Genomic DNA, 26,487 nt, shown 5'->3' on the forward strand with positions numbered 1-26,487 from the left:
TAATAGTGAAATGATGTTTATTATTATTTGCTTTATAAAGGCTATCTGAAAACAATGATTATCATAAAAGTAGCTACAAATAGCTCCATAAAGATAACTTTAACCATTTTGACCATTGTTTTACAGTGACTTGTTTTATGAATTGCTATTTTAACTATTTGAAAAACATAAATTATTGAACAATTATTAATGCTTGTTATTAGTGAAATGTATTATTATTATTAATATTATAGCTTTTTTGAAGCTATAAGGAAAACTATGATTATTCTAATTAATTTCTTTTTTTCAAATAGCTTAATAATATTAATAAATAATCATAATGTTAACCATTTTTTGGACACTTTTTTGTTCACCATAAATAGCATTAATGAAGCTATTTGTAAAAACATTAATATGAATGTGTTTGTTTTAGGGGATATTCATATTAATTATAATTAATAATAAGTTTAATAACAATAGTTATAATATGGCTGTTTTTGTTTGAATTATGCTTTAGTTCCTGCAGTACAAAGCATAGTATTTGACAGCTCTCTAATCAAAAATTTAAGATTGCATTATATAATACAAGAAAAGCTTTCACCCTCTGTGCCTGGTAGATTCTGCGGTTCAATTAGACTTAAATCCTGTGATGTGCGCGTTCAGTGAAGTCTGAAACATTGTAGGGCCTGAGATTCCATCCACCAGAGATTTCTCTGTGAAGTCTTTGCTTTACACTTCAACAGGCTAACGTCTTCTTCTTCACACACACACACACACACACACTTTCTCTCTGAGAACAAACCTGAGCCTCTGCCTTTCTTACACACTCTTGTGGGTTATTTCACACAATATGTCATTTTGACTATAAATGCAAGTGACATGGAAGAGAATCAAACAAACATTTTATGTAGAGTTTGATAGAACACATATAATGTTCAAATGCGATTTCCCCGGCTGATTCTTTAAATAATCTTACATGCGATGTTTGATTCCCTTATACAATTTTTATACTTGGAATACAAACAGCCTTACAGGCAGCCAGGCGCTTTGACTAAAGTTTCAAGTTCTTCTAGCATTAGAATGAGTTTTAGTTAAGTTTAGTTTAGTTTAGTTTAGTTTAAAGGTGGAGTGTGACGTTGTTGTGTTAAAATACTTTCTTCTATGCCAGGTCCATGTGCAAATGCAGCTATAAGTAATTTGTCAGTTGATTCCCTCAAAAGGTTATTCAGGTTTTTAAAATATGTTTTACACTAAGAAAAAAAAAATTCACTGAAAAAACTTTTAGGAAAATTTGAGTGTAGGCTATAGCTGTAACGGTCACCAGCTGGAGTGCCCTTGAGAACCACCAGAGGGCACTCCACACCCGACTATTATCACTCTCTCACAAACTACATTTCCCATAACTCACTGCCCGGACTCATCATCACTAATTGCATTCACCTGTGTCTCATCATCCTTGTTAGTTTCAGCCTATTTATTCCTTGTTCATTCATTGCGAAGTTTTGTTTAGTGTCACACTGCAACTCTGAGCGTTTTCCTGGTTTTCTTGTTTCTTGGTTTTTGGATTTCTTGCCTGTTCCTTGGATTACTCTCTTGCCTCTGACCCCTGCCTGTCTTGTTTTTGTTTTGTTTTGTTTTGTTTGTTTGGACTGTCTGCCTGTGTTTTGACCCATTGCCTGTTTATTGGATTACGTGTCTGGATTGCCCCTTAATGAAGCTGCAATTGGATCTCACCTTCGAGTCTCGGAGCAGTTTCGTGACAAAACTTTGCAATGATTGAATGAATGAACAAGGAATAAATAGGCTGAAACTAACAAGGATGATGAGACACAGGTGAATGCAATTAGTGATGATGAGTCCGGGCAGTGAGTTATGGGAAATGTAGTTTGTGAGAGAGTGATAATAGTCGGGTGTGGAGTGCCCTCTGGTGGTTCTCAAGGGCACTCCAGCTGGTGACCGTTACAATAGCTGGTGGCTGGCAGGCCGGTACAGGAAACTTTGGGGAAACCAGGTTAGTGCCGTTCTTAGCTGAAGTTGCTGAAGTATGCCTCCTCTTTCTTTTATTTCTTTATTTTAGTGCTTTTAAAATTAGACAACTGGTGTTTAAATCGTTCTGAAAACTCATTGTATTCCCACTGAAGGAATGAGTCAGGGAAAAAATTCTGCTGAGAACCTGTAATTATTCCAACAGTGATTTCATCACGTAAAATATTGTCTGTCTTCAAAATGTGTCTGAAATTTTAAAGGAAAGTGACTTTGTTTGACAGCCCGAATGTTAACATAAGGTGATGGAATCTAAATGAGCTGTATGAGAAGAATGAAGGGTGCATGAATGAACAGGAGCTGCTTCCCATGCCAAACTCAGGGTGCTCCTAATATTGCATTCAATGTCTGAAGTCTGTTCTGTATGTCAGCTGACGCTGGTCCATTTGTCAGACAGGTTGTAGCTGTCACTGTTGAGTAATGGATCCCGACTCTGTCAGGTGCCTATCAGAACAGATGCCATCACAGCAGATAGTCACTCAATGGGTGATGGGAAAGAAAATACCATGTGATCAGAATGCAGCACATTGAGTTTGATCACTTGTTATTACATACAGTGGCTCCAAAAATAATTTGAACACGCATTGGCCAAAATGGAAAAATGTTTGAATTGCATTAAAAAAATATCATAATATAATATAATAAAACATTTAAAAAAAATGCTGTTTATTTGGTTTTAAATGACATAGATTGGATGTAATCATTAAAATGAAGACGAGACATATCTGGAAAAGGTATTTAGTGTTATTTCTGGTTGCCACACTTTGTGTTATACATCCACTAACAGTCACTTTGAGAAAAGTAGATATTGAATAAAATAGATTTAATAAGATATGGACCCCCTTATACAAGTTATCAACATGGATGTGAATAATAGTGAAGACTAAATTTATGTGAGAATTATTAAAAAAAAAATACTGTACTGATAGCTGTAACTATAATTTAAGTAATTTTCTTATGCAAATATATATTTTTTTATTATTATTAATGTAATTCTATATGTTGGAGTTTGAAAGTTGGTAACGCTTTAGATAAGGAAACAGTTTATTAGCATGCATATCACTAGAATATTGGCTGTGTATTAGTACTTATAAAGCACATATTAATGCCTTATTCTGCATGACCATATTCTACATCACTTAACCCAACTCAATACCTAAACCAGAAACATAACCACTACAACACCTACCTTACTTCCTGTCAACAAGCAGTAATTAGGAGTTTATTGAGGGAAAACTCCTAGTTAATTGTGAATATGTGTTCCCTAATCTAAAGTGTTACCGTAAAGTTGTAATTGTTCTTTATTTTGTGCTGTTTCCTTAAGATAGCAAAATTTAATAATAACAGAATTTAAAAAAAGAAAAGAAAATCACCATAAGTTGCTTGCAGATGCCACTTGGTTTGGAATTTTATAAATGTATAACTTTTTTTAAGTGTGGCTTAAATGTCCAAATACGTTTTGGGGCCGCTGTATGAGCTTGTGTTATCTAAAGATTCGCACAAGCTCTATCCTAATTAGACAGGAAGGAGAAGTTTCCACTGGCTGCAAGCAGCTAGGGTCATACTTGTAAATTATGAATCCAGGCCAAGCATGTTGAGTGTGTTGTTGAGCATGCAGTTTAGTTGTGCTGAGTTGCACCTTCAACCACAGAACCTGCAGCCCCTCTTCTCCAGAAGCTGGCAGTGAAAATCAGAGTTTAGTGGATTCTGAGAAAGTGTAAATGATGTGGAATGTGTTTCTGTCTTTAAGTAAACACTGTTGATTTACTCTTTATGGAGGTCTCTGTAATGATTCAGTTACTGAGAAGGCACATATACTGCTGGAGAGGGATGTGAAAAGATTGCGTGCTTAAAAATGTATAGCTGCCTGTTTTCACAACTGACATTCCTTGAGGCATTTGCAAAACAACATTGCAGGATTCCAATGGTGTTTCTTCAATTGAATTCAAATGTTTTCATCATTATGTTTACTATAACTAAATTGCGTTCTGCTACAAGAGTAAATGAATCCCGAATGTGCCTCTCCAACTTGAGCTAGGCCTACTGGAAATGTATTTTTGTTCTGCTTAATTTTGTTTTAAGGAGTGGCCACAAAAAGCCTTGAATGTCACCATGGAGATGATGACTTGGATATCAGGGAAGGGAAAAAGACGGAGGTTCATTCATATTGATAATCAGCTGTCATAAAGGAGGCAGATTGAATCCGCTCTGCTCAGCTGCTTTTGGTTAGTGGCTATATTTACGATAACGTCCTTCTGCATAGACAACTCGTGATGTCTCTTATTCTTCCCTCACTTTGAAACCCATTACTCCTTTAGACAGACTATTTAATTAATAAAATACATAGGCTTATAGGTGAATGTTGCTTTTCTTTTATAATCCACACCACGATAAGTAAATCCCCTACGCAACATGCCAGGAATAAACAGTGTGTTCATAATTAAGTCACCATTCATAAAAAGTCACCATGAAATCAAAATTGACAATTATTGCTTTGTATGGATTATTGCAGTATTCATTATGAATGACTTATCAGTGCACATCTTTATTTTTTATTCATGTGCCCTCATAATCTTTAATCAAAGTAATTTCCCCTCCCTCATGCAGTGACATCTCTTCTCTGATGACGTGTTTACTGGAGCGAGGGCGGGACGACTTGTCACTCACATGAGATCACAGCAAATAGCAAACCACAACCATCCAATCAATTTCAATTAATGGGAAAAATCCCATTTTTTCTTGTTCAGTAAACCATTTCCCTCGGATACTGTACGTCACATTAGGAAGAAAAGACTATCGCAACATCCGTTTCATGCTTTTAACGTCAAAACAGTATTGGTTAACGTCTGTACGTCTGTTTCATCACGAATTTAACAACCCATAGTCACAATTAAATGTCATTGCATAGCAAAAGCTGCATAATGATGTAAGCATTCAAGTTATGAAAAAAATAAGGTGACATTTTTTTAGTAGGCTATAATATATTCTTTTAAATATATGCAATGCTATTTTAAACAACTACTTGACTAGGCATTGGCACTTATTGCCAGCATCAACATCAATATGATCCAGAACATCTCTTAAACCCTGCTGTTGGAGAAGGTGTGGACACAGTGAAGGTCAGGCCTCCTATTTCTCTGATTGAGTACTGAGTTTGGTATTAGAGGACGATGCTCGGAAATTACCTGTCCCTTAGGCAATGATAGCATTGTGTTATTGCTTGACCACGAACACCCTTACATCCATAAAACAGGCACTGCTTACAGATTCCTATCATGTAGACACCAGTACTGTATAGTGACAGTAACTGGGACAATCCTCTTACACGTCTGCACTTGGGTGCTTGGTTTGCTTCCGTGGTGCATTAACACTCCATGTCATTTTGATCTCAAGTAATTCCAGGACTGGGAATATGCTGTATGGGTCAAAAAGCAACACACACACTCAACTCAATCATGCAGTCCTTGACCCTGCAGCAGCAAGAGGATGCATCTCTTGGATCAGCACAGCGGCCCAGCAGATAAGAAATGATGAATGCAGATTGTTCTGTGGCTGACACTATCATCAGTCTATGGTGACTTAGTAGCAGCAGGAGTCTACACCCCGGGAACCAAGCGTCCGTGAGTGATGACCACTCCCACGGCATCCTCGGCTACATACCAGTGGATGCCGTGTATGAAAACCAAATTCCAATCCTCTATCAAACTCCTTCGGAATTGCTTCTTTATCTCTGTCTCCAGCTATATGACAAAGGGAGCCATCAGCTTGCCGCTTTTAATCTATTAGTATTCCTCGTGGAAAAAAAAAAGCATCTACCAGCATTTGCTGGTAGAACTCATTTACTGATACAAAAACTAACCTGTTGAGGACTCCTTTATAGCACAGTATAACTTATCTAAAGATTTAAAGAGTTTGTTTAAATGGTCTTTACTGTTGCCTTGATTTGCTTTGTGTTGGAGATTAAACCAACATTCCAAATACAAGCCCAGTGACTGAAAAGATAATACAAAATATAACGATTTCAAGCCTAAAAAAAAAATCATAAGTGATCCATATGACTAATTTAAGGGGAGAAAAGTTGTAAAGGCCAGGACTTTCCTTGTCATAGAGAATAGGAGCTTGGGTAGTAGATTATGCAGTAGTAAGGACAGTCTCTATAGGGGCTTTTGCACCGGAGGAACCTTTTCATAGTTCCTATAACTATTGGCGGAAGTACCCAGTTTTTGGCGTGTTCGCACCGCAGGAATGATTTTAGTTTTAGGAACTCCTTTTTGAGGAACTAATTTAGCTCCTACTTCAGAGTAGGGTCTAAACCAGCACTATAGGAACTACCAGTGACATGACTGATTAGCTTAACACACGCGAAATACCAGCCGCCGCCATTTAAAAAAAAAAAAGCTGTGTAAACTTACAGATTATAGCCTATATATTTATTCCACAAACTAACTCTATGAACATAGAAAACAGTGATAGATGGGCCTCTTAACCTTTACGCTAAGGATAAAATCCAACACAACTTTGAGGAGACCAAGCCAAACATAGGACTGTTAGACAGATCGTAAACTAATGAAGTATAAATTCTGGATAAAAATAAAGGTCCCAACAACAAGCGCAGCTTACGTCATGCACTTCAGAGTTCCTACTAGCGGTGCGAATGCAAAAGTCACTTATGAGACTTTTGGATGTGCATGATTGAAGGTCTGACTCTGGCTAAAGCTGCGTTTCCACCGCAGGAACTTTCCCCAGGAACTAGGGACTTTAGGGTGGTACTCGGTGTGTTTTAACTGCAGGGTCTAAATGAAGTTCCAGGTAAAAAGAATCCCCTCAGAAGAATCCCCCCATGGTTACAGTCGCAACCTGAGATGCTTTCACATTGTACATTTTTAAACCCATGGGTTTACTTTTTTTATGCATATTTATGAGATCAGTGACACTGATTGGATGATTATCGCTGCCACACGTACTCATTATGTTTGAATTATTGTTTGTCAAAGTGTGGAAATGTCGCCATGTAAAGTCCACTCTCCTGAAATGTGCAACAGTAATAACAAACTAGAATGTACATTTCCTGAAGAAAATGTGAAGTGGTGCTTGCAGTGGCAAAACTCGCCACTCGGTTGCTAGGGTGTTGTACATGATTGCATACGAGCCAACAACCATGTCTGTACGATGTTGTGGAGCTGAAATATGGCTTCTATATGTTGCAATATGGTTGCTAGGTGGCTCTAAATGGTTGCTAGGGTGTGAATACACAGTTACCATGGTGATATTTACAGACTGTTTTCCAACTGAAACTAATGAGCCAACCCCCATCTCTATACGATGTTCTGATGCAGAGATATACATTTTGCTAAACGGTTGCTAGGGTACTCTATTTGGTTGCTAGCGAGTGGCTTGGCAGCTGCCAATGATGAAACTCCAAAGGCTTCTTGTCACTATGAATGATATAAACCAACTCCCATGCCTCTGCGACATTCAGAATGGAAGATATGCCTCTTTGGATTTTGGTTGCTAGGGTACTCTGTTTGGTTGCTAGGGAGTGGCTTGTCAGCTCCCAATCATGAAACTCCAAAGGCTTCTTGTCACTATGAATGATATAAACCAACTCCCATGCCTCTGCGACATTCAGAATGGAAGATATCCCTCTTTGGATTTTGGTTGCTAGGGTACTCTGTTTGGTTGCTAGGGAGTGGCTTGTCAGCTGCCAATCATGAAACTCCAAAGGCTTCTTGTCACTATGAATGATATAAACCAACTCCCATGCCTCTGTGACATTCAGAATGGAAGATATCCCTCTTTGGATTTTGGTTGCTAAGGTGCTCGACAATGGTTGCTAGGGAGGGGCTTGGAAGTGTTGAGGTGATTCATGATTGGCTGTTTGCTGCCCCGAGTCAAATGAGACCACCCCCATGTTTCTATGACAATTCAGTCCGGAGATATCTCTTTGAACTCTTTCAATGGAAGTCTATGGAACTTGTTGCTAAGGGGCTCTAAATGGTTGCTAGGGCGTGGCTTGATAGCTTCACAATGATCCTGAGAGACTGATTGGTCATCTGAGTAAAATGAGCCCTCCCCCTTGTCTCTATGACACTGTGATCCAGAGCTATGTTCAATACAAAGTCCCTATGCAATTTACCATAGTAGGAAAAGCATGTGTGTTTCACAGGACGTTCCTTCCCCATAGTAAGTCAATGGGGCAACTTTGGGCATCTCCTGCCCCCCAGGGGTGCAACTTTTATCCCATTGTGAGGTATGTTCTTACAGAGCCTGTCAGCCTCTTCAAATGTGGCAAATCACACGTTACTGCGAAATCCTCGCTCAGAGCTACGTGTGGTCAAAGTTCGTCGCAATGTTAAGTCAATGGGACTTTTTTGGCCGCTTTTTCGCCCCTGGGGTGAACACCGCACCCCCGATCGCTTATAAAAGTCATACCACACCTCTCCTCAATGAGCCGGTCGATTTGACACCTCACTCAGGGGTCTGAGACAAACGGTGCGGGGCGAGTTACGCGCCAAACTTTGTCCAGAATAATAAGAAGAATAATAATAATAAGTATGCAAGAGAACAATAGTGATGCCTTGCTTTCAGCAAGCACCACTAATAAGTATGCAAGAGAACAATAGTGATGCCTTGCTTTCAGCAAGCACCACTAATAACTTTTTTACCCTGGTTAAGTCATTTGCAGCCACTGGTTTTTTTATCTTTCTTTTAGAGCTTAAACTTTTAGAAGTTTATGCGACTACAAAATGCATGAATATTTAATGCTGTAAGCGCTGCTTAGTTTATGATTGGTTGTCTTCTTCATGCACTGCATCATTCCATGCTGTTCATTTTTGGCAAGGCAGTTTAGAGCACAACAGGGTTTCATAACCCGGCCGGGGTTTAAAGAGAGCATAACCCACGGTTATGATTAAACTAATTGTGAGAAATTATCACATCCAGCACCTTAGCACTATTCTTTCTCTTTCATGTTGGTTTGTGTAATGTTGCTCATATATGAGTGTCTCTTCTGTCCAGCTGATCAAACACAAACATATAAAAAAAAAGATTTGTTTGTCTCCCAACTCTTGATTTATTAATGCTATATTGCCTTTTTTTACTCTCTCATTAAAATAACAATGTAATCGACTCCACATATTGATCTTTTTCAGATTATGTATCAATAATGTATGTTTTCATGCACTACCAAATATTATTTAAAGTATTTGTCTTGAAGCAAACCATTTTATTTATGAAAAAGTCATCATTAGGTCTACTTTTTGTCAACTCCCTATGGAACACACAGTTCAAACTCTAGTTCAAAGAATGGAATTATTTATTCATTGTTTGTACATCAGCACTTTGAGCAGCTTATGAAATAGAAATGTTCTTATGGCACTCGTCCACATGTTTGACCATCTCTCTCTTTCATTATTTTGCTCAGCCACTTCATCATTCTCTTTCGTTCTCTGGCTATATCTAAGGGGGTATGAACACATTAAAAATATATATTTTTTATTAGAAAGTTTTAGGAACATAATTTTGGAAATATACTTAGTATAATGCCTGAAATTCAATATCAAGTTGTGGGCAGTGCTGGGTAGACGAGGCCTACTTGCAAATTGAAGTCAGTTACTGATTCCAAATTACATGACAAAAATTGTAGTTAGTAATGTAAGATTACTCATTTTAAGTAAAGCATTCTGACCACTTTTTGATTATTTTCTAGATTACTTTGACCTGACTCGTTTATCACATTGATTTGAATAGGATAATATTGTACCATATAGAAATACGAAAACTGTCATGTGAAATACAAAACCTGTCATGTGACCATAACCGACATCAGAGAACCGTGAACTTTTTATTATTATTGGCTTAATTTTATTATTGACCTAACTTATTAACTTCCAAGGCTTACTTTTAGGGCAAAGTGGTTTAGCTGACAAAATAAGTTGGGAAATCCTTGCATATAAATATGAAATGATGTGAATTTGCATATTTTAATATGTTTGAAAAACAAAAACCTTCCAGAGTAATACTAAATGACTCACTGAGCGATAATTCAAATAATAATGAATGTGTTTGTCAGGAGATGATTAGATATGCAGTGTTGCAATGTTGAGAAAACACTTCTTAAAAGTGAAATGATTCAGAAGACCTAAAAGCAGGCTTTTATAGAAAGGAAAATGTAAAATATAGCAAAGAATTAAAGTAAATTTGAAAGATTTGGATTATGAGATTCAAGACTGTCAAATACATGACTCTCACAGGAAGGTAAAAACATCTATTCTATTTAGTTTGACAGAAACCTTGAGCTTTTAGAGAACCTTTTTTTAAAAAAATAATAATAATCTGATGCAGGATACAGTTAGCAGGATTAGGGTTTTGGTTATAATGTGTTCCATTGATCTTTGCATAGACTTTTTCTGGGTTTTTTTCTTTCCCTGATCAGTTTTTTTCTGGTATTACTTCCTCACTACTAGTGGCAGCTACTGATTTTACTTTTTTACGGGAATAACAGCCTCACTCTCACTCATTCACACTGACCCACATCCCGCTTTTCACTTCAGAACTCATCAGGTTCTTCACTATGCCATTTACAACTCATAGTGTCCTCAAAACCTCTGAACATAGAAATGGAGAGAAAGGGATATAAATCATGTGCAAAGAAAACATATTTGCTTGAGATTGTGTTGTTTCTAAAGACCTCTATTTATATCCGGGGAAAGCTGTCACACTTGATATTTCTCAAAGTATATTTCTTTTCGGAAAAAAAACACATGAACATAATTCAAACATAATTGAACACATTGGGATAAGTTGTCACAATAGAACCTGTTTTGATTTTTGGCAAAATGTAGGCCTAAAATGATAAAACAGAGAAGAAAAAAAAAAGTTTGTTTTTTTATATTACATCATATAAAACCACCATAACCTCTCTCTCTCTCTCTATATATATATATATATATATATATTACATAGAATGGCATCTTCCTGCATGCACAGACATTATTTTCGCCAGTTTCGGCAGTTTTCGACATTTTCATAGCTCCCTTTGCGACACAGGTTTCATTGTCCCGGCATGATACAGCGTTTGCATCCGGATGAGCTGGCAAGCTATCTCCCAGATAGTCAGTCTGTTCATACGGCATCTCTTTTCTCGTAGATCAGACGGCATGGACAGCCATTTCATAATGATGGAGAGCTTGGACTGTACTGTCTCGCACGAGCAAATTGCTTTCTGATAAGAATTGAGAAGTCGTTTACTCACAGTAGAGTGGGGGCTTCGCCATTCACATACTCAAAATGAGAAATGATTGTGTGTGGAAGAGAATGCAAAATCCCTCCATAGACTGTAATGGAAGAAACCAACAAGATGATACCATCCACTAAATGGCACTGATTATGTGTGATCATGTGGGGAGGTGCACGCCATCCTCCGTAGCCATTATTGTATCGTTTCTCCATTGCCGTTTTCATCTCAATCAAAACTAATAGGGCTGGCGTTTTATTTCTTCATACGAGCTACCTTGAATTCAGCTCCAGCAGGCCTGCCATTCAGATAATTTAGGGTCATATCAATAAAAAGAAATCCAAAATTCCCATTCAGAGCCCAACAGCAGTCAAAAGCTGCAGAGTGTTCCAAGCTCGTATTATGGCTCAAAACGCTTTGAAGGAAAATTCAAAAGATGCTTTAATTAGGGACATTTTGCCCCATTTTCGAATCAAATGCTATATGAATGAACCAAGTGAAATTCTGTCACAATAGCCTATAATTCTATAATGACTGAGTGAACTCCTTCTGATACTTGTATCTGGAAAAGAAATAAAACACAAGGGTTTTTATTTATTTATTTTAATTTAGAGGCAATACAATGTTCCGAGAAAACCATGCAACACTAATTCGTAATTGCAATAGCAGACTCATCATTGTATTTTTGGTCTTGGCTTTTGAAAACATTTTTTCCCCCCAAGAGATCCAGTACAGAACACTTAGCATTCTGAAAGAATTTGGAATGTCTGTCTCAGAATGAAAATTCAAAGAGAATACACCAATCTCCTTCCATTTTCTCCTTTGCTACTCATCTCAGAGTGTATGACTGAAGCATTAGAACATATAGTTCTCTCGCTGAGGTGAAATATTGAAATTTCTGGAACATGTATAAATGTAGAATATTTACACAGCCTGAAATGAAACATAATGCCAAAAAAATTATGTAAAATATTTTAAGGAGACTGAACCGCAACTTTCACATCAAACGCATGCTAAGCTACTACAACACTTTTCAAATTGCAGATAGAACTGGATGTTGAAGCATTGCAGGCTTCTCAATGGACACTGTTTAAGTCAGGCAGCATTGCATGCTACTCCAGAAGTGTTTTCACTCAGTCTCCACTGTTACTTATGAGCATATTATTTCTCCCTCAGTGGGATATAATGTGGAATGATATGTTGTCCTTGTCGTCTCTCATTTGATGAATGCTCCATCCTCGGCTAATGGAAGATTTCTCACAGCTTCAATACACCATAAAACTTCTGGGAAGCTCTTACAACTGTATAACCTTGAGTGGGATTAAAACATCCAAACATTCACCCTTCAGTATTATATGCAATGATGGATCAGCTTTACTGCAGCTAATTGCTAGCACAATTGCTTCTAAATTATATGAATGCCTCATCAGTTTGACTGGGCCTTGATTAGTAAAACCTGATAGAAAGCCTTTAAAATCAATTTTCATATCATAAATCCTTAAACGTCTAAATTGGAAAATGAAGTGTGGTAAAAAAAAAAAAAAAAAAAAAAAAAAAAAAAAGACATAACTGTTTCATCAGCAATTAACTATAAAACTAAATATGTGACCCTAGACCACAAAACCAGTCGAATGGGTTGAGATTCAAACATCATCTGAAAGCTGCATAAATAAGCTTACCATTGATGTATGGTTTGTTAGAATATGACAATATTTGGTTGAGATACAACTATTGAAAATCTGGAATCTGAGGGTGCAAAAAAATCGAAACATTGAGAAAATCTCCTTTGAAGTTGTCCATTTATGTTGGACAACATAATAAAAAACAAATGTTTTATATATTTACGTTAGGAAATTTACAAAATATCTTCACGGAACATGATCTTTACTTAATATCCTAATGATTTTTGGCAGAAAAGAAAAATCAATAATTTTGACTCATACAATGTAATATTGGCTATTGCCACAAATATACTCGTACGACTTATGACTGGTTTTGTGATCCAGGGTCACATATGATAATCATGTTCCGAGTATGCCTATGGTAAACATTTCAAATTTGTAACATTTCACATATTTGTCTTTCATACAACTGAAAGAAATCACAATGCGAAAAAAAAATAAAAATAATGATATAGCTGCAAGCAGTATATATAGGGGCCAAGCACAAAGAAGGCACAATAAGTCATGCAAACAAGGGTGGGCATCAGACTAACTGCAACAATGAGCAATTAAAAGCCTTTTAAGATTATTTTAGGCAAAATCACTTTCGACCAATTGTTACGAATCTGATGTGGTGTGGTCAGAGTAAGGTGACTAGGGCTGCGTTCCAGTCCACTTTTAGACACGTACTTGCGAACTTCCCTAAGCACTTCCCCTCGGGGAAATCCCTGCCGCCATTTTGAAGTGTGTTCCACTTCGTGAAGTGGATGAGGGAAGTTTATATGGACAGACCCTCGTTCCCTCGATTTTGACCGAGGGAGCGAGTCTACTAAGTTCATATGTACACTTCAGGTACCTATATGTCCCACAGTGCAGTACGATTGTGACGTCACCACATATCTCGTCTAATCACCACCACAACAAACAACTCTATGATATATTAATTATATATTTTTAAATTTAAAACAACCCAAACACATCTATATACATTTGGATGCTGCATTAAACACATTCTTAAAGGGAAAAAATGTAAATAATAAATAAACTCCACAGCTGATTCCAAGTGATCAAGGGCTTAGGACATTCCAATTCAGCCCGCCGCAGTTTCCGCCAGTAGTGGGCAATTATTTTGTTTCTATCCCTTACGGTTCAAAAGTTATTAGCATAAACGTGACTGCAACTTTGGACAGTTGGTGGCGCTAGAGGGATTGAGTTAGAGACTCCAAATTCGTTATGGTGACAGTTCAGACTGTCTTCTATCTGTGTACCAAATTTCATAACTTTCCTGCAAGCGGTTCTATGGGCAGCCATAGACTTCCAGAGTGGAAGAAGAAATCGAAAAAGAATAATAATAATAGGAATGCCAACAATTACAATAGGTGCCTGGCTCCTAATAAATAAAAGCTTTCATTTTAAATGTATTTGAGGCAGTCTGTATAATAGCCTGCATAAATAATTTAATAATAAACTTATTTGTAGTTCCAAAGTTAAAATATTTGGTATATCTACTTGTAAAAAAATAAAAAAATAACTTGCACATATTTGTTATATACTTTGTGTTTTAACTGGAAAGATGAAGGGGGGGGGGGGGGGGGGGGGGGGGGGGGATATTTTCTTTTTTTTAAATACTCAAATGTGAATGGATTGCCACCTAGTGGAGGGGTTTGGATGTTAAGGATTGAAAACAAGACTTCTTACTGTAGTCTTTATTTCCTTTCATTACTTTATTTGAGACGATTTACAAAGAGACTATGAGAGATTATACCATTTTCTAAATACATTCCACTTGTAAAGAATCAAGTGAATGCTGATGGCATACAATGTCATTGACAATGTAACAAATGTAAAAAATGTCCACTAATCCACTATTTACAATTTATGTCCATTTTCCATCTTCCACATACATGTTCCTCTATATTACAAAAACAACTGTGTGAAAGGCACGAGTATCTGTATATGTCTGAAATCATCAAATGCATCAAATACACAAGTTGCACATAAGAAACAATGAAGTGCATCAATTAAAACCACAAGAACAAGTGGTTTGGTCCTTTGAATTGGAATGAAGCACATGGATTTTATTGTTCGTTTGGTCATCAAGTTTTTGTTTCAGATCTTGGACAGTAGGACTGGGACCTTGGGGTGCATCCAAAATCACTAACTGCTGAAGTCGAGGCAGATGCTGAAGCTGAAGAAACACTGATGCTGGAACATTCTGGTGTCTGAAAGAGAGAAGATATTTAGAATGAAAGTTAACCGAGGTCAGATATGAATAAAAAGCAGCATGTTTACTTATTCTGACATTATATAGTTTGATTATTATACTAAGAATTCTCACCTCACTTTTAGGATCTCCAGCTTTGGAAACATCTGAGGAATTTCTTTGATTATATTACAGATGTCGTGACAACACAAGTCCAAGTGGAGGTGAAGGAGATCTGGCACCTGCTCTGCCATGATCCTGACTACCTTCAAATCTGCCTTCACTCCCATGAGAGACAAATGCCGCACAGTCCTGGGTATTGATTTAGCATAGAGTCCGAGCGGGTATCCTACTAAAAAAAATACAAAAGAAAGAGCAAAAATGTAGAGGGATTTATTGTATAATCAAACTGCAAAATCAAAATCAAGTGCTGAATTGTTACTCTTATGTTCTTCCCTAACATACTTGTTTAATGATCCACATTTTCTGAAACACAAACTAGGGCTGTCAATAGATTCAAATCAATATAAAATAATAATAAAAATGTAATAATTATTATTAGTAAAATATATTGAAATAAATTATAACTACATTTATTACTACTACTAATAATAATAATAGCAAGAATTATTATTAATACAAATCATTATTATTATATTTTTGTTCATGAACCTATGGGTGCCAATGAAAATGAAAACTTGTCTGTAATTAACTTTGTAGTTTTCTGTCAAGTAAGCAATATGCTGCAAGTTTCTGCTTGCATTTTAATCGTTAGATTATTTTACAAGTCTCATTTGTAACTTCCGGTTGAAGCCCATTTTCTATCGAATCTGCGAGGTAAAAATGGAAGATATATAAGCCGTGTTTATGCATTATTTCATACTTACAAGAAATTTTGAGTTCTGAGAGTACACGAAGCCCTTGCAACCATTTTGTGAGACGGCAAAGGGTTGGATCATCACACCATTGTTTATAATGCACCGTCAGTTTAGTAAGGGAGGACAGGGCGTCAAAGGCAACAGGGGAGAGGCAGGGGTCATAACAGTTCAGTAGCTCCAGACTGCTCAGCCCGAACTCTGAATCCGGACTAACTCCTGTATGAAACACAAGTGTGAAAATATACTCCTTCCTTCATTTTGTTTTCTTTATGAAGCATACATACCAGGACGCTCACATGCTTTAGTTGGACAAAAATAATCATCAGGAAGAATCCCATACTTTGGTCCCAATCTCAAGGAAAAGTGTTTCAATTTGGGCAGACGCCTCAACATGCCATGAAGGACAGGTTTAAAGATAGGATTTTTATCTTCATGGTAGTGTAGTGAAGTAAGGTTGACAAGTTGCGAAGTAGCAGCACTTATCTCCGATACTGAAGCTTTCTGGACCTCACACAAGCAGAGATGAGTCAGTTGTCTCAAAGATAAAAGTGAGCTGGTCAGACTCCGACAGCAACATTGACGGATGACAAGCTTTTCGAGGTGTTTTAAAGCACCCAACTCTGCCAGAGCTTTGCCATCACTGCACTGAGCCAGAGTCACGGAACTGATCCACGGAAGCTCAGTCACAATATGTCGCAATCCTTTTGCATTTGCCTTTTGAACAACAATGGACTTGATTTTTCTTTGGCGCAGAGTTTTCCAAAAATGTGAGTCGTAGAGTTCGAACTTTTTGAGGACAACAACGCTGCCTTTCCATAAGGTCCAATAGTCGACCAGTCTTTTAAAGCTCGTGCAGCTTAAACGAACACTCAATTTGTCACGAACAGAGAGAAATCCAAAAACGTGGATCCAGATCTCATCCGTTAGGTGAAAAGCGGACATCGTCTCCTTTAACGTTATCCTCGCATGTATTTCCTAAATGTTCATTCTTATACACGAATCATTTTGTTTTCACTCCGACACGTGGTTCATAATGCGTAGTTATTTTGAGTCGGATCTTTTTGATTAATCAATTGAACCGGTTCACAAAACCAGTCACAAAAACGACTCCGGAAGGTGTCCGTATTTTCAAAATTGGTTAAAATAAATTCAAAAAGTGTATAATGTGACACCCTATGTCTGACATCTTAAGCCTTTTTGGCATTACACTCACTGTTACATTTTGTTAGGCTACATTATGGTCTTTAAATAAAAAAAGCCATCCATTTTAATTGTAATACGGTTTAATTCTAATGCAATTTATGTAGGTTCATTGATTTTGTTTTATAAGCCGGATGGCTCAAACTTAACTGGTAAACATTACAATAAAAGCCATAATTAATCAGTCTTAATCTGAAAACGTAATGAACAGCAAGATGCAATGCCATGCGTTTTGAGGTAAAATAATCACATAACTGTTTTTGACCATTTTTTTTTTAAAACTAACTCTTTGAAAGAACCGACTCGCTTAAATGAATCACTCACTTCCTAGCAGCATTAGCGGAAGTGACGCAGTGCCTGCGCGACGCGAGACGTTAGCCGCGCTTATCCGGGAAAATTCAAATTAGTTTTTATGGTGAGTGTTTTTGTGGTTGTAACTTCTAAAGGGAGTCCATAATGTTATTCACTCAACTATATATTAAGTTAGATATTTATTTCGCTCACTGATATGTAAGCGATCGTTTTGCATATTTTGTCGACTGATAAGTGTGCACGGTTTTTTGTTTTCGTTCTAGCTTTAGTATTGTAACTTACAGCCAATGAAAATCGTTGGGTTTAGAGAAGTGTTTATAGTATAATTCCATTAAGATGTTTATTAACTTTTAATGTTATTTTATAACTGATGTTGCGTGTCATATTAAAGATATGTTACTAATTCTTCATGGAAGTGTCCAATTTGATAGACACTGGAGTTGGATTTTTTTTGTTTTGTTTTTTGTTGCTAATTTAATTTTCTTTGCATCTTATAGGATTTTTGCTGAAAACATGGACCACAACGGGTATGTAAACAGTTAGACTATCTTTCCTCTTACTCAACAATGTATCATCAACTGCAAGACTATTTCATACCTCCTGAAGTCCCTAAGCCTGGTGACATGATCACACCTGTCAAAACCATACCTAAAACTGCTCACAATTGGGCCGCTGGTTCAGGCAGAAAGAATTCAAACAGAGATGTGTTGGTGATGAACTCCACTGCACAGAGTGCTGAAGAAAACAGCCCAAATATCCCCTGCGAGCTCAGCAGTATCAATGCCACGGCAGAGGTTTTAAACCCTCAAGACAAAACTAACCTGATGCTGAAGAGGTGCACTGAGACGCCAGCAAAGATTTTTGCGAGAATGAAAGCAAAAGTTCGGAGACAAAATTCTGTTGGGCATGGGGCAGCCTCTGATCATGTAAGAAACCAGGAGATCTGTGGTGATATGCCTTCGAACCCTGTCATCCAGTACTCACAAAAGAGTAACGCCAACCAGGAGACATATGTGTTAGCCCTCTCACCTCCACAGTCGCCAAGAGGAGATGCACAGGCTGGAGAAATGGACTTGCCACAGGAAAGTCATTCCATCAATGTTCATAAAGTTCCTGGAAGAAAAAATGATACTTTTATTGCTGAGTCACGGTCATTTATTGGTTAGTTGTATCTTTTTTTTCATTTTTTTATTTTTTTTCAGATGTCGTACATATTGCTGTAATTGAATTCTTTAAAAAAAAATGTTTTATTATTATTATTTGTGTGTCTAGAGCCATGTGTTTTACTGGAGAAGATGCCTCGGGAGATGTTCTCAGAGATGAAAGCAAGGCTTAAGCAAATGCCAGAGAATCTGAACAGAAACAGACGTATGATTTTTATATACGTGTGTGTGTGTATATGTATGTATGTATGTATGTGTATATATATATATATATATATATATAATTTTTTTTTTTTTTTTAATGCTTTTCAGCACAGTTGCATTCACTGGGACTCAATTTATAAAATCTGTTTTGTTTGTTTACTCAAGAGCCTTGTGTGCTGTTGGACAAGGTGGTTCCTGATGAGACATTAGCCCAGCTTCAGCAGAAACCCATCAATTATCTAAGTGGAAATAGAGGTATAATGTTTCATTTTATCCTGCATTACTCATAAAACTACAGTAGTTTAGAATGATGTATGTGTTTGGATATGAATCTCCTTTTTCATAAACATAAAATGATATAAAGCTTGACCAGTGACCAATTGTGAGTGTGTTTATTAATCTTTATTTTTCGTTGTTGTTATTTTTTGTGCACTGGAAGCATCTCCTTTCATCAAGACAAATTTCTTGTGTGTGTAAACCTACTTGATAATAGATCTGATTCAGATTTTTACAGAACACTGGGTTATAGACATAGACCTACTGTAATCTGATTAAGAATGCAAAAGTAACTCATGCAAAGAGCAATATGACACTGATCATAATAGATTTGCTCTGAAATTTGATTGCAGGCGGTTGTGTTGTATTTCGTGAGAAGAGCATTTGTGTAGAAAAAGACAACGAGGAAGACCTCCAAAATGACATGTCCAGTAGTCCTGAAACTGGTCCATTTGATCAGTCGGAGTGCACAGAAGTTGTCCCTGGACTCCCTCAGCCCTCTCATAATCTTCTGGAAGATCCTCTCCTGCAGCTTTCTCCTCGCGTCTTGATCCCACGAAAGCAAGTGTCTGTGTTTCAGTCAAAACAACAAGCTAGACAAGCAGCCATAGCACTGGATGAAGGAACCAATGTAAGTTAAGGAAATTATCATTGTTTCTTAGTGAGTTTTAAGATTATTGAGTAAATGAAATGCAAAAAAATGTTTTATATTTTGTACTGGTGACATTGCACTTGTCTTTTAGGTGAGGGGGATTCATTTAAGAGAATGGGTTTTGAAACTGCTCAACAAAGACCTTGTGGTTGATGGTATTCGCGTGTAAGATATTTGCTTTTTACTTATTTTTTTCCTTATTCGTTTTGTTTGATTGTGCTTTTGGTAAATCTTGATTACTTGTCATATCGTCTGTGTGCTACATTATGCATGAGTGTAAATTTTATTATACTACAGCATTATACTTTTCTTTAATACACAAAAATGTTTACTTTACAAACGCATTGCAAAGATTAGCTGAATGATTTCAGATATCATGTAGCTCTAATGTGGTTTGTTTGATAAATACAGAGACACTATGATACCTTGGCACAGCAGTTTAATCATTGAAAGAGTCTCGAGTAATGTGCTCAAGACCTCATCTGGCAGAACCTATGTGCTCATTGGGAAAATGGCCAAACATCCCAATTCATGTAAGAAAAATGATTTTTAAATGAGATTGCCTTACTTTGTGTTTACTTCATTTAACATTTTTGTTTTTACCATTACAGCATTTCCATCATGGTTTTTGAAGAAATTTCTGTTTGGGTTTCCAAATATGTGGAAAGAGTACCTGGATCAGTTTTTGAGTGGTCATATGGGGTATGTTGCCTCAACTCTATTACGTTATGTATCATCAAATAACAAAAAAGATACCATACATTACATTAAACGATTTTACCTAATTTTGATTTAGATCACAGAAAGGTCAGAAGGATGACAGCAGTGCAAAACCTCCCAAAGCAAGAAATCAACAGGCTTCTAAAAACTTAACATCCAAACATCCCAAGATTCAAGGCCTTACAACCTGTGAGTATATCATATATATGAGCAAAGAATGGCCTGTATAGTGATGTCTAATGTGAGTGCGTATTGTTCTTTTGAGTGACTTCTTTTTGAAGAATCAGGTAAAATGGGTTCACAAATCAATCTGAAAAATAATTGATTCATTTAATATCTAGCTGCGTTTATATTTTATTAGCGTCTGGATCAAGAATGTTTGTAATCCCAATTCAAATAATTTAGTTTAAACTCTGGCCATCGTCATTGGTTTGTAAAGGTCGCACAATTTTTTGTGTTATTCAGCTCCCATCACGCCCACTGACAGCATTCAGCCGGACAGTGCAAAAGTTTCTCGCAGTGGACGACTCATCAAACCGCCATTGGAATACTGGAAAGGAGGGAGGATTGTTATGGACTCTGACATGAATGTCACTATCCACGAAGACTATTCTACCTCACTGCTGTCCACGGTACTCTTATCATTTTATTTAGCAGTGTCAATGTCTTTTGATCTCTAGTGACATTCACAGGGACTTTATATATTGTTATGGTGCAAGTGGGCCATTTCTTAAATATTATGTTATTTTTCTTTCCAGCCAAAGAAGCCAGTAACTCTGGCAACATCACAAATCACAGAGGAACAATCAATTAGGCCTGAAACTCGGGGAAGAGGTGTGTATTGATAACACGCTTGTATTTATAAAGTGCATTTGCTTTTTTATCGCAAATTCTCACATTTGTTTTACAAAAGGGAAACGTAACACATCTAGCAGTGAAGATGACCTGTCAGTGCCAACGAGGAGGATCAAACAGCATTCCAAGCCCCAAAGGAATGCCCCTTCTCAAAGCAATCAAATAGAGAGCACTTCACTGAATAAACCTACAAGAGCTCAGAAAGGACCCCCGGTTGTGGCCCCCAGCTCAAATTCGGGTCATGCGGTGAAACAAACAGCTAGTCGACCTCAAAGAGCCTCTCTGAGAAAACAACAGTTTGGAGGAGAGGAAGCCACTGTGGGTTCTGGAGAAGAAATAACAGAGTACACAAAACTTGATGCAGTGAATGCTAATTTCTCATTTGGAGATGGAGGAATGTCATATGATGAACAGGAAACTGGCATTGAGAGTGATTCGAAGACAAACCACAACAGAAAGCCTTCCCAAAAACAAATTAAAGATGAACCGCACTCCATGCCACGCGATAACAGTTCCTTGCGCCGAAGCTCTCGCCTAAGCTCCAGAGCCCAATACTCTACTGACTCAAACAGCTCATTTGCATCTCCAGACCTTCCAAAAAGACAAAGAGGAAAACGGTCCACAGACTGCAAACAGCTAACAAAACCTCATAAGATTGAGCCCTCTGTGCCGCAAGACTCTACCAGTTATAAGGAACAAAATGAACAAGGTTCACGTAGACCAAGAAAGGTCTCGCTGAGAAATTCAGATGATGTTTTGCCAGGAGATTCTATTGATTTTCCCACAGATGATGATGAAGATAGACGACAACACGACAAAAAGGCCACGTTATTGTTGAAGAGGACAAGACAAAGGAAAGGTAAATCTGAACTTAAAATTACTGGACACCTGGTTTCCTCAGAGGACATATATTCTGAGTACTCTGAGGATGAGGAAAGTGTTCAACGTGCTGTTTCAAATAACAGAAGATCAAAGAAATCTGAAACGGGAAAAGCAAACACTAAAAGCAAAAAGCCACAAACAGAAAAAGGCAATACGAATGAACAAGATGAGCTATTGGATGGAAAATGGACTGAAGAAGAACTACAAAAACTACACGAGTAAGCTTTTATCTTGAAAGCCAACCTAAAATTGTTTTTGATATGAAATGTTTTCTGGCCATTATTTAACAAATTCACATAATTTAATTGGATGCAATTTAGAAATGATTTCACTGTGTATCTCTTTGGAAAGGGCTGTCAACTCATTACCCAAGCATAAGAGCGGATACTGGGCAAACGTTGCATATGTTGTTGGAACTCGTTCGGCTGAAGAGTGTCAGGAACAGTATAATGCCCATCAGAAGACCAACAAAAGACCCAGTAAAAAAACATCAAAGAAACCAGCACCAACTGAGGAACCAGGTAACCTATCCTTTACAGCAGGGTTCACCAATTTCGGTCCTGGAGGGCCGCTGTCCTGCAGAGTTTAGCTCCAACCATCTCCAACACACCTGTTTGAAAGTTTCTAGTATGCCTAGTGAGACCTTGATTAGCTGGTTCAGGTGTGTTTAATTGGGGTTGGAGCTAAACTCTGCAGGACAGCGGCCCTCCAGGACAGAGATTGGTGAACCCTGCTTTACAGTATAGCTTGATGAGTTGAGTATGACAGTTTTTACAGATTATGGAATTTTTTTGTTTGTAAATCCATACAATTGAAAATGCCTGAGCTTATGTTTTGCTCACAGGAAAGGAAGTAGTTGAAATAACTGCTAAAGCTGGAACTCTTAAAAGGAGACAGCAGATGAGGCATTTCTTGGACCACATGCCTAAAGATGACCATGATGATGTGTTTACCAGCTCACCAATGCACAATAAACAAATCAAGGTGCTTTTATGTTGGTTGATTTAGATCCACATACACTGAACTAGATTTCATAAAAATTGCACACGGAGACCTGATAAAGCCTAAATCAGATATATTGTTTAAAAAATACAGATACTGTAAAAAAAAAACAACTAACTTGACCTTTGTCTTCTGTAGTTGCCTGTATTTTCTGCAAATGGAGATGATGAGGATTTCAGCCAGCTCCAGAACCCTCAGACGCCAAGTTCTAGCAACTCTACTACTGCTAAAACCCCTCAGTGTCTGCATATTAGCCCAGGAATGCTGGGATCCATCAATAAGTACGTTTTTATCTCTACTGACAAAGCTTTTTATGCTTTTGGAGTATTTCGTGGGCGGATGCTGAGTGTACTCATCAGGCTTATTGCCTCATTTGAAAATGGAAATATTCAAATAGCAGATGTCTAATTTGCATCTTTGTATAAATCAGTTAAATTCTTTGTTTTATCTTAGGAATAACATGGACAAGTACATTTTTCATCTTCAGAAGAAACAAAAAGGACAGAAACGGGGCAAAAAGGCTGCACCAATGGTAACAATATTAAAATCCTGCTTGTTTTTAACTTTGTTCCCATAAGTGTTCCTTTTTTTCAATCAGTATGATGGTGATGCAATATTGTTCTTGTGTAGGACAAGCTTACACCAACTCCAGCAGTCAAGAAGACCCTAAAGAGATGTGTTGGTATGCACATTACATTTTTGGTAATGGTAACTCTATGGCTTTGTTCAGATTGCAGGTAAAATAGATTTGTTCTCAAATCAGATCTTTTCAGGCACACTATCTGCACTGTTAATTCCGAGTGATCAAATAAGATTTGTGTGTCCAAACATAACCAACCTATCTGCATGGCTGGGTTGCTTTGGCAATGACATAGTCTCACTCTCCAAATTGAAGCGCCCTTTCGAGTCACTGTGCAGAACTTGTGTGGCGGAGGAATTCTGCACCGCGACTCGACAGGACGCTTATTTAGAGAGCGAGATGATGCACCTCCATTTTTCTTGTTTCTGTTTTGAAAGCCTTGTCACATGTAGGTATGCTTACGTTGTGGTGGTCTATCTATCTATCAATCAAATCTATCATCTCATGCTGTAGTCACAGCTGAAATCTTTGGACAAACCGTTTAAACTACCATATGAATACTTCCGACATTTCTATTCCGTCAACCGGTTTTGATGTTATCGTTGCGTGTCGGTTTAAGACTTGCAATCTGAACATGGTCGGATACAGAGCATTGAGTTGAAAAATATACTATGTTGTTTATCCATGTTGTTTTTTTCCATTCATCCCCCATGTTTTCAGCAGCTGAAGATGATGACTTTGTGGTGTGGAATATGCTCTCAGAAAAGGATAACCCATCCAGAGCTGATGACAGTGATGAGGAGGATGATTATTTTATGGAATACTGCTGAGTTTCAATATCATTGTTTAGCATTTGTAAAAAATCATCTTAAATCAGCTAGTTTCAATGCTGTTAATCACATTATTTTACAATGTTTTATCTTCTATTTGGCATCCGGATGTTTTTTAAGTGCGTTTTGCTTTGGCAGACACCAAGGCTCATGTTTGCTAGCTCTTCATAGCTTACAAAACAATTTTTTTTTTAAAGAAAAAGAGAAGTGCTTTGTTTTTGGCCAGTTCAGAGTTTATCAATGGATTGTATATTTTTAATTTGGAGTTCATCATCTGTGGGTGTTATACAATCAAATTCTAATTAAAGAAGTTAAACAACTCAGTATAAAGAAGTGCAAAAGAAAAAAGTTCTAATTATTCCTCACTGAAAATGCAACATTTTAAATGATTTTATTTGATCGTATTGTATTGTAAATAAATATAAACTAATAAAACGGTTACAATTTATTTTTTGTTCACAAGTTTTACATAAGTATTCTTTGGGGGGAAAGGGCAGAAATGTTGGGCTAGCAGTGAAGTCTCAGCTGTGTCTCTTGTCTTTTTTCTTTATCTTGTTCCTTCCTGTCTTTATAGGCTACATTTTTGGGCAAATCCTTTTATTGGTCTTTTGGTTTAGCCCCTGCCCTTTTTCAAAATTAATCAAAAGTGTCCTTCTCAAACAAATATCAATGATAATATTGTGGTCAATAAAACAAAATGCATTTGATTATAATTAATATGACAATGTGTACAAAACTAAAGTAGCCTAAATTCACGTTTATTTTTACGTTTCTGTCAGCCTGAGGCATAGACTAAAAAATAGGTCTGAGGTCGGTGTCGTTGTCACAACGCGTTGCGTCAAGTTGCGTGTGTCTTCTTGCTTCGGGTCTAAACTCCGGAGTAGTGTGTGTGGACGGCAGACGTAACCTTAGCAAAAGTTATGCGTTTTAAAATGAAAATGCACTAGTGTAATCGTAAGTATTCCACAGTCTACTCGGGAACCGATGCTCTCGAGCCAAATATAGTTATTTCAGTGAGTATATGGCTCGACGGCAGGAAGGAATAAACTTAAACAATTTTTTAACTTTTTTTTTTTTTCAATAATAAAAGGTAGTTTGTCGATTCAATTAAAAATCCACATATCACATATTTTAAAATATTACATAATTCATTGAAGCCCGTTTGTCATGTATAATATACCGACCAATCGTTATCTGGCACAAGAAGTTCAAATTTCATTGGTCAAAAATCATGGATGCTAGCACTGCACAAAACCAGCACCAAAAGTCGCATTAATGGTAAGTAGTATTAAAGTCACTTTATTTGGTCTACTATGTATATTGATACACCGTTTACCGTTTGATCAAACTATCATAGTTTGTGAAATAAAGCCCAGGCGGCCAGGCCTATTATGTGAAGTGTAGGCGGACAACAACAGGCGATGCGAAATGGTGACGTGAAAGGACTTCCAACATTTTTGATATTTATGCAGCAATAGTATAATAGTACAGTAACCTACTACTGGTCAAAAATTTGGACACTTTACTATTTTTATGTTTTTTTAAAAAGAAGTCTCTTATGCGCATCAAGCCTGCATTTATTTGATCAAAAATACAGAAAAATATTATTACAATTTAAAATAATGGTTTTCTATTTTAATATACTTTAAACATATCGTTTATTTCTGTGATGCATATGGATTTTCAACAGCCATAACTCAGTCTTCAGTGTCTCATGATTTTTCAGAAATCATTCTAATATGCTGATTTATTATCAATAAATTCTCGTTAAATCGATGAATTGATGAATAAAAAGTTAAAAAGAACGGTATT

General features: G+C 37.1%; 2 protein-coding genes across 3 annotated transcripts; one reads left to right on the forward strand and one right to left on the reverse strand.

The window, feature by feature from the left end:
- Positions 1-14,541: 14,541 nt before the first annotated feature.
- Positions 14,542-17,066, reverse strand: LOC311072404 (uncharacterized protein). The gene is made up of 4 exons (XM_084097401.1): positions 16,284-17,066; positions 16,009-16,215; positions 15,257-15,473; positions 14,542-15,140 (listed from the first exon to the last, which is right to left on the reverse strand). The coding sequence occupies exons 1-4, from the start codon at positions 16,939-16,941 to the stop codon at positions 14,936-14,938; spliced, it is 1,287 nt and encodes a 428-aa protein (XP_083953527.1). The 5' UTR covers positions 16,942-17,066; the 3' UTR covers positions 14,542-14,935.
- Positions 17,067-17,537: 471 nt separating this feature from the next.
- Positions 17,538-25,123, forward strand: mis18bp1 (MIS18 binding protein 1). Of its 2 annotated transcripts, none has more exons than XM_084097403.1 (18): positions 17,538-17,614; positions 18,009-18,672; positions 18,784-18,879; positions 19,044-19,133; positions 19,508-19,785; positions 19,898-19,971; positions 20,218-20,339; positions 20,418-20,508; positions 20,603-20,715; positions 20,992-21,158; positions 21,285-21,360; positions 21,440-22,481; positions 22,615-22,784; positions 23,108-23,247; positions 23,404-23,546; positions 23,719-23,797; positions 23,896-23,947; positions 24,569-25,123. In XM_084097403.1, exons 2-18 carry the CDS (start codon positions 18,078-18,080, stop codon positions 24,673-24,675), a joined length of 3,435 nt encoding a protein of 1,144 aa, XP_083953529.1. In that variant the 5' UTR covers positions 17,538-17,614; positions 18,009-18,077; the 3' UTR covers positions 24,676-25,123. The 2 variants fall into 2 exon arrangements, with proteins under 2 accessions (XP_083953529.1, XP_083953528.1); XM_084097402.1 differs by having other exon boundaries at positions 17,539-17,614; positions 24,566-25,123.
- The last annotated feature ends 1,364 nt before the right edge of the window (positions 25,124-26,487 follow it).

This window comes from Abramis brama, assembly GCF_963993115.1.
Source record: "Abramis brama genome assembly, chromosome: 21".
NCBI classification, from domain to species: domain Eukaryota; kingdom Metazoa; phylum Chordata; class Actinopteri; order Cypriniformes; family Leuciscidae; genus Abramis; species Abramis brama.

What these genes read in the sequence shown, in the direction of transcription:
- LOC311072404 (XM_084097401.1), bottom strand. Translation starts at nt 16,941, where the DNA reads ATGTCCGCTTTTCACCTAACGGATGAGATCTGGATCCACGTTTTTGGA. An exon ending in TAAAGCATGTGAGCGTCCTG is followed by an intron (nt 16,216 to 16,283) that starts GTATGTATGCTT and finishes TGTTTCATACAG; the next exon opens with GAGTTAGTCCGGATTCAGAG. An exon ending in CTCAGAACTCAAAATTTCTT is followed by an intron (nt 15,474 to 16,008) that starts GTAAGTATGAAA and finishes TATTTTTTTTAG; the next exon opens with TAGGATACCCGCTCGGACTC.
- mis18bp1 (XM_084097402.1), top strand. Translation starts at nt 18,078, where the DNA reads ATGTATCATCAACTGCAAGACTATTTCATACCTCCTGAAGTCCCTAAG. An exon ending in GGCCAAACATCCCAATTCAT is followed by an intron (nt 20,340 to 20,417) that starts GTAAGAAAAATG and finishes TTACCATTACAG; the next exon opens with CATTTCCATCATGGTTTTTG. An exon ending in GACCCTAAAGAGATGTGTTG is followed by an intron (nt 23,948 to 24,565) that starts GTATGCACATTA and finishes CCATGTTTTCAG; the next exon opens with CAGCTGAAGATGATGACTTT.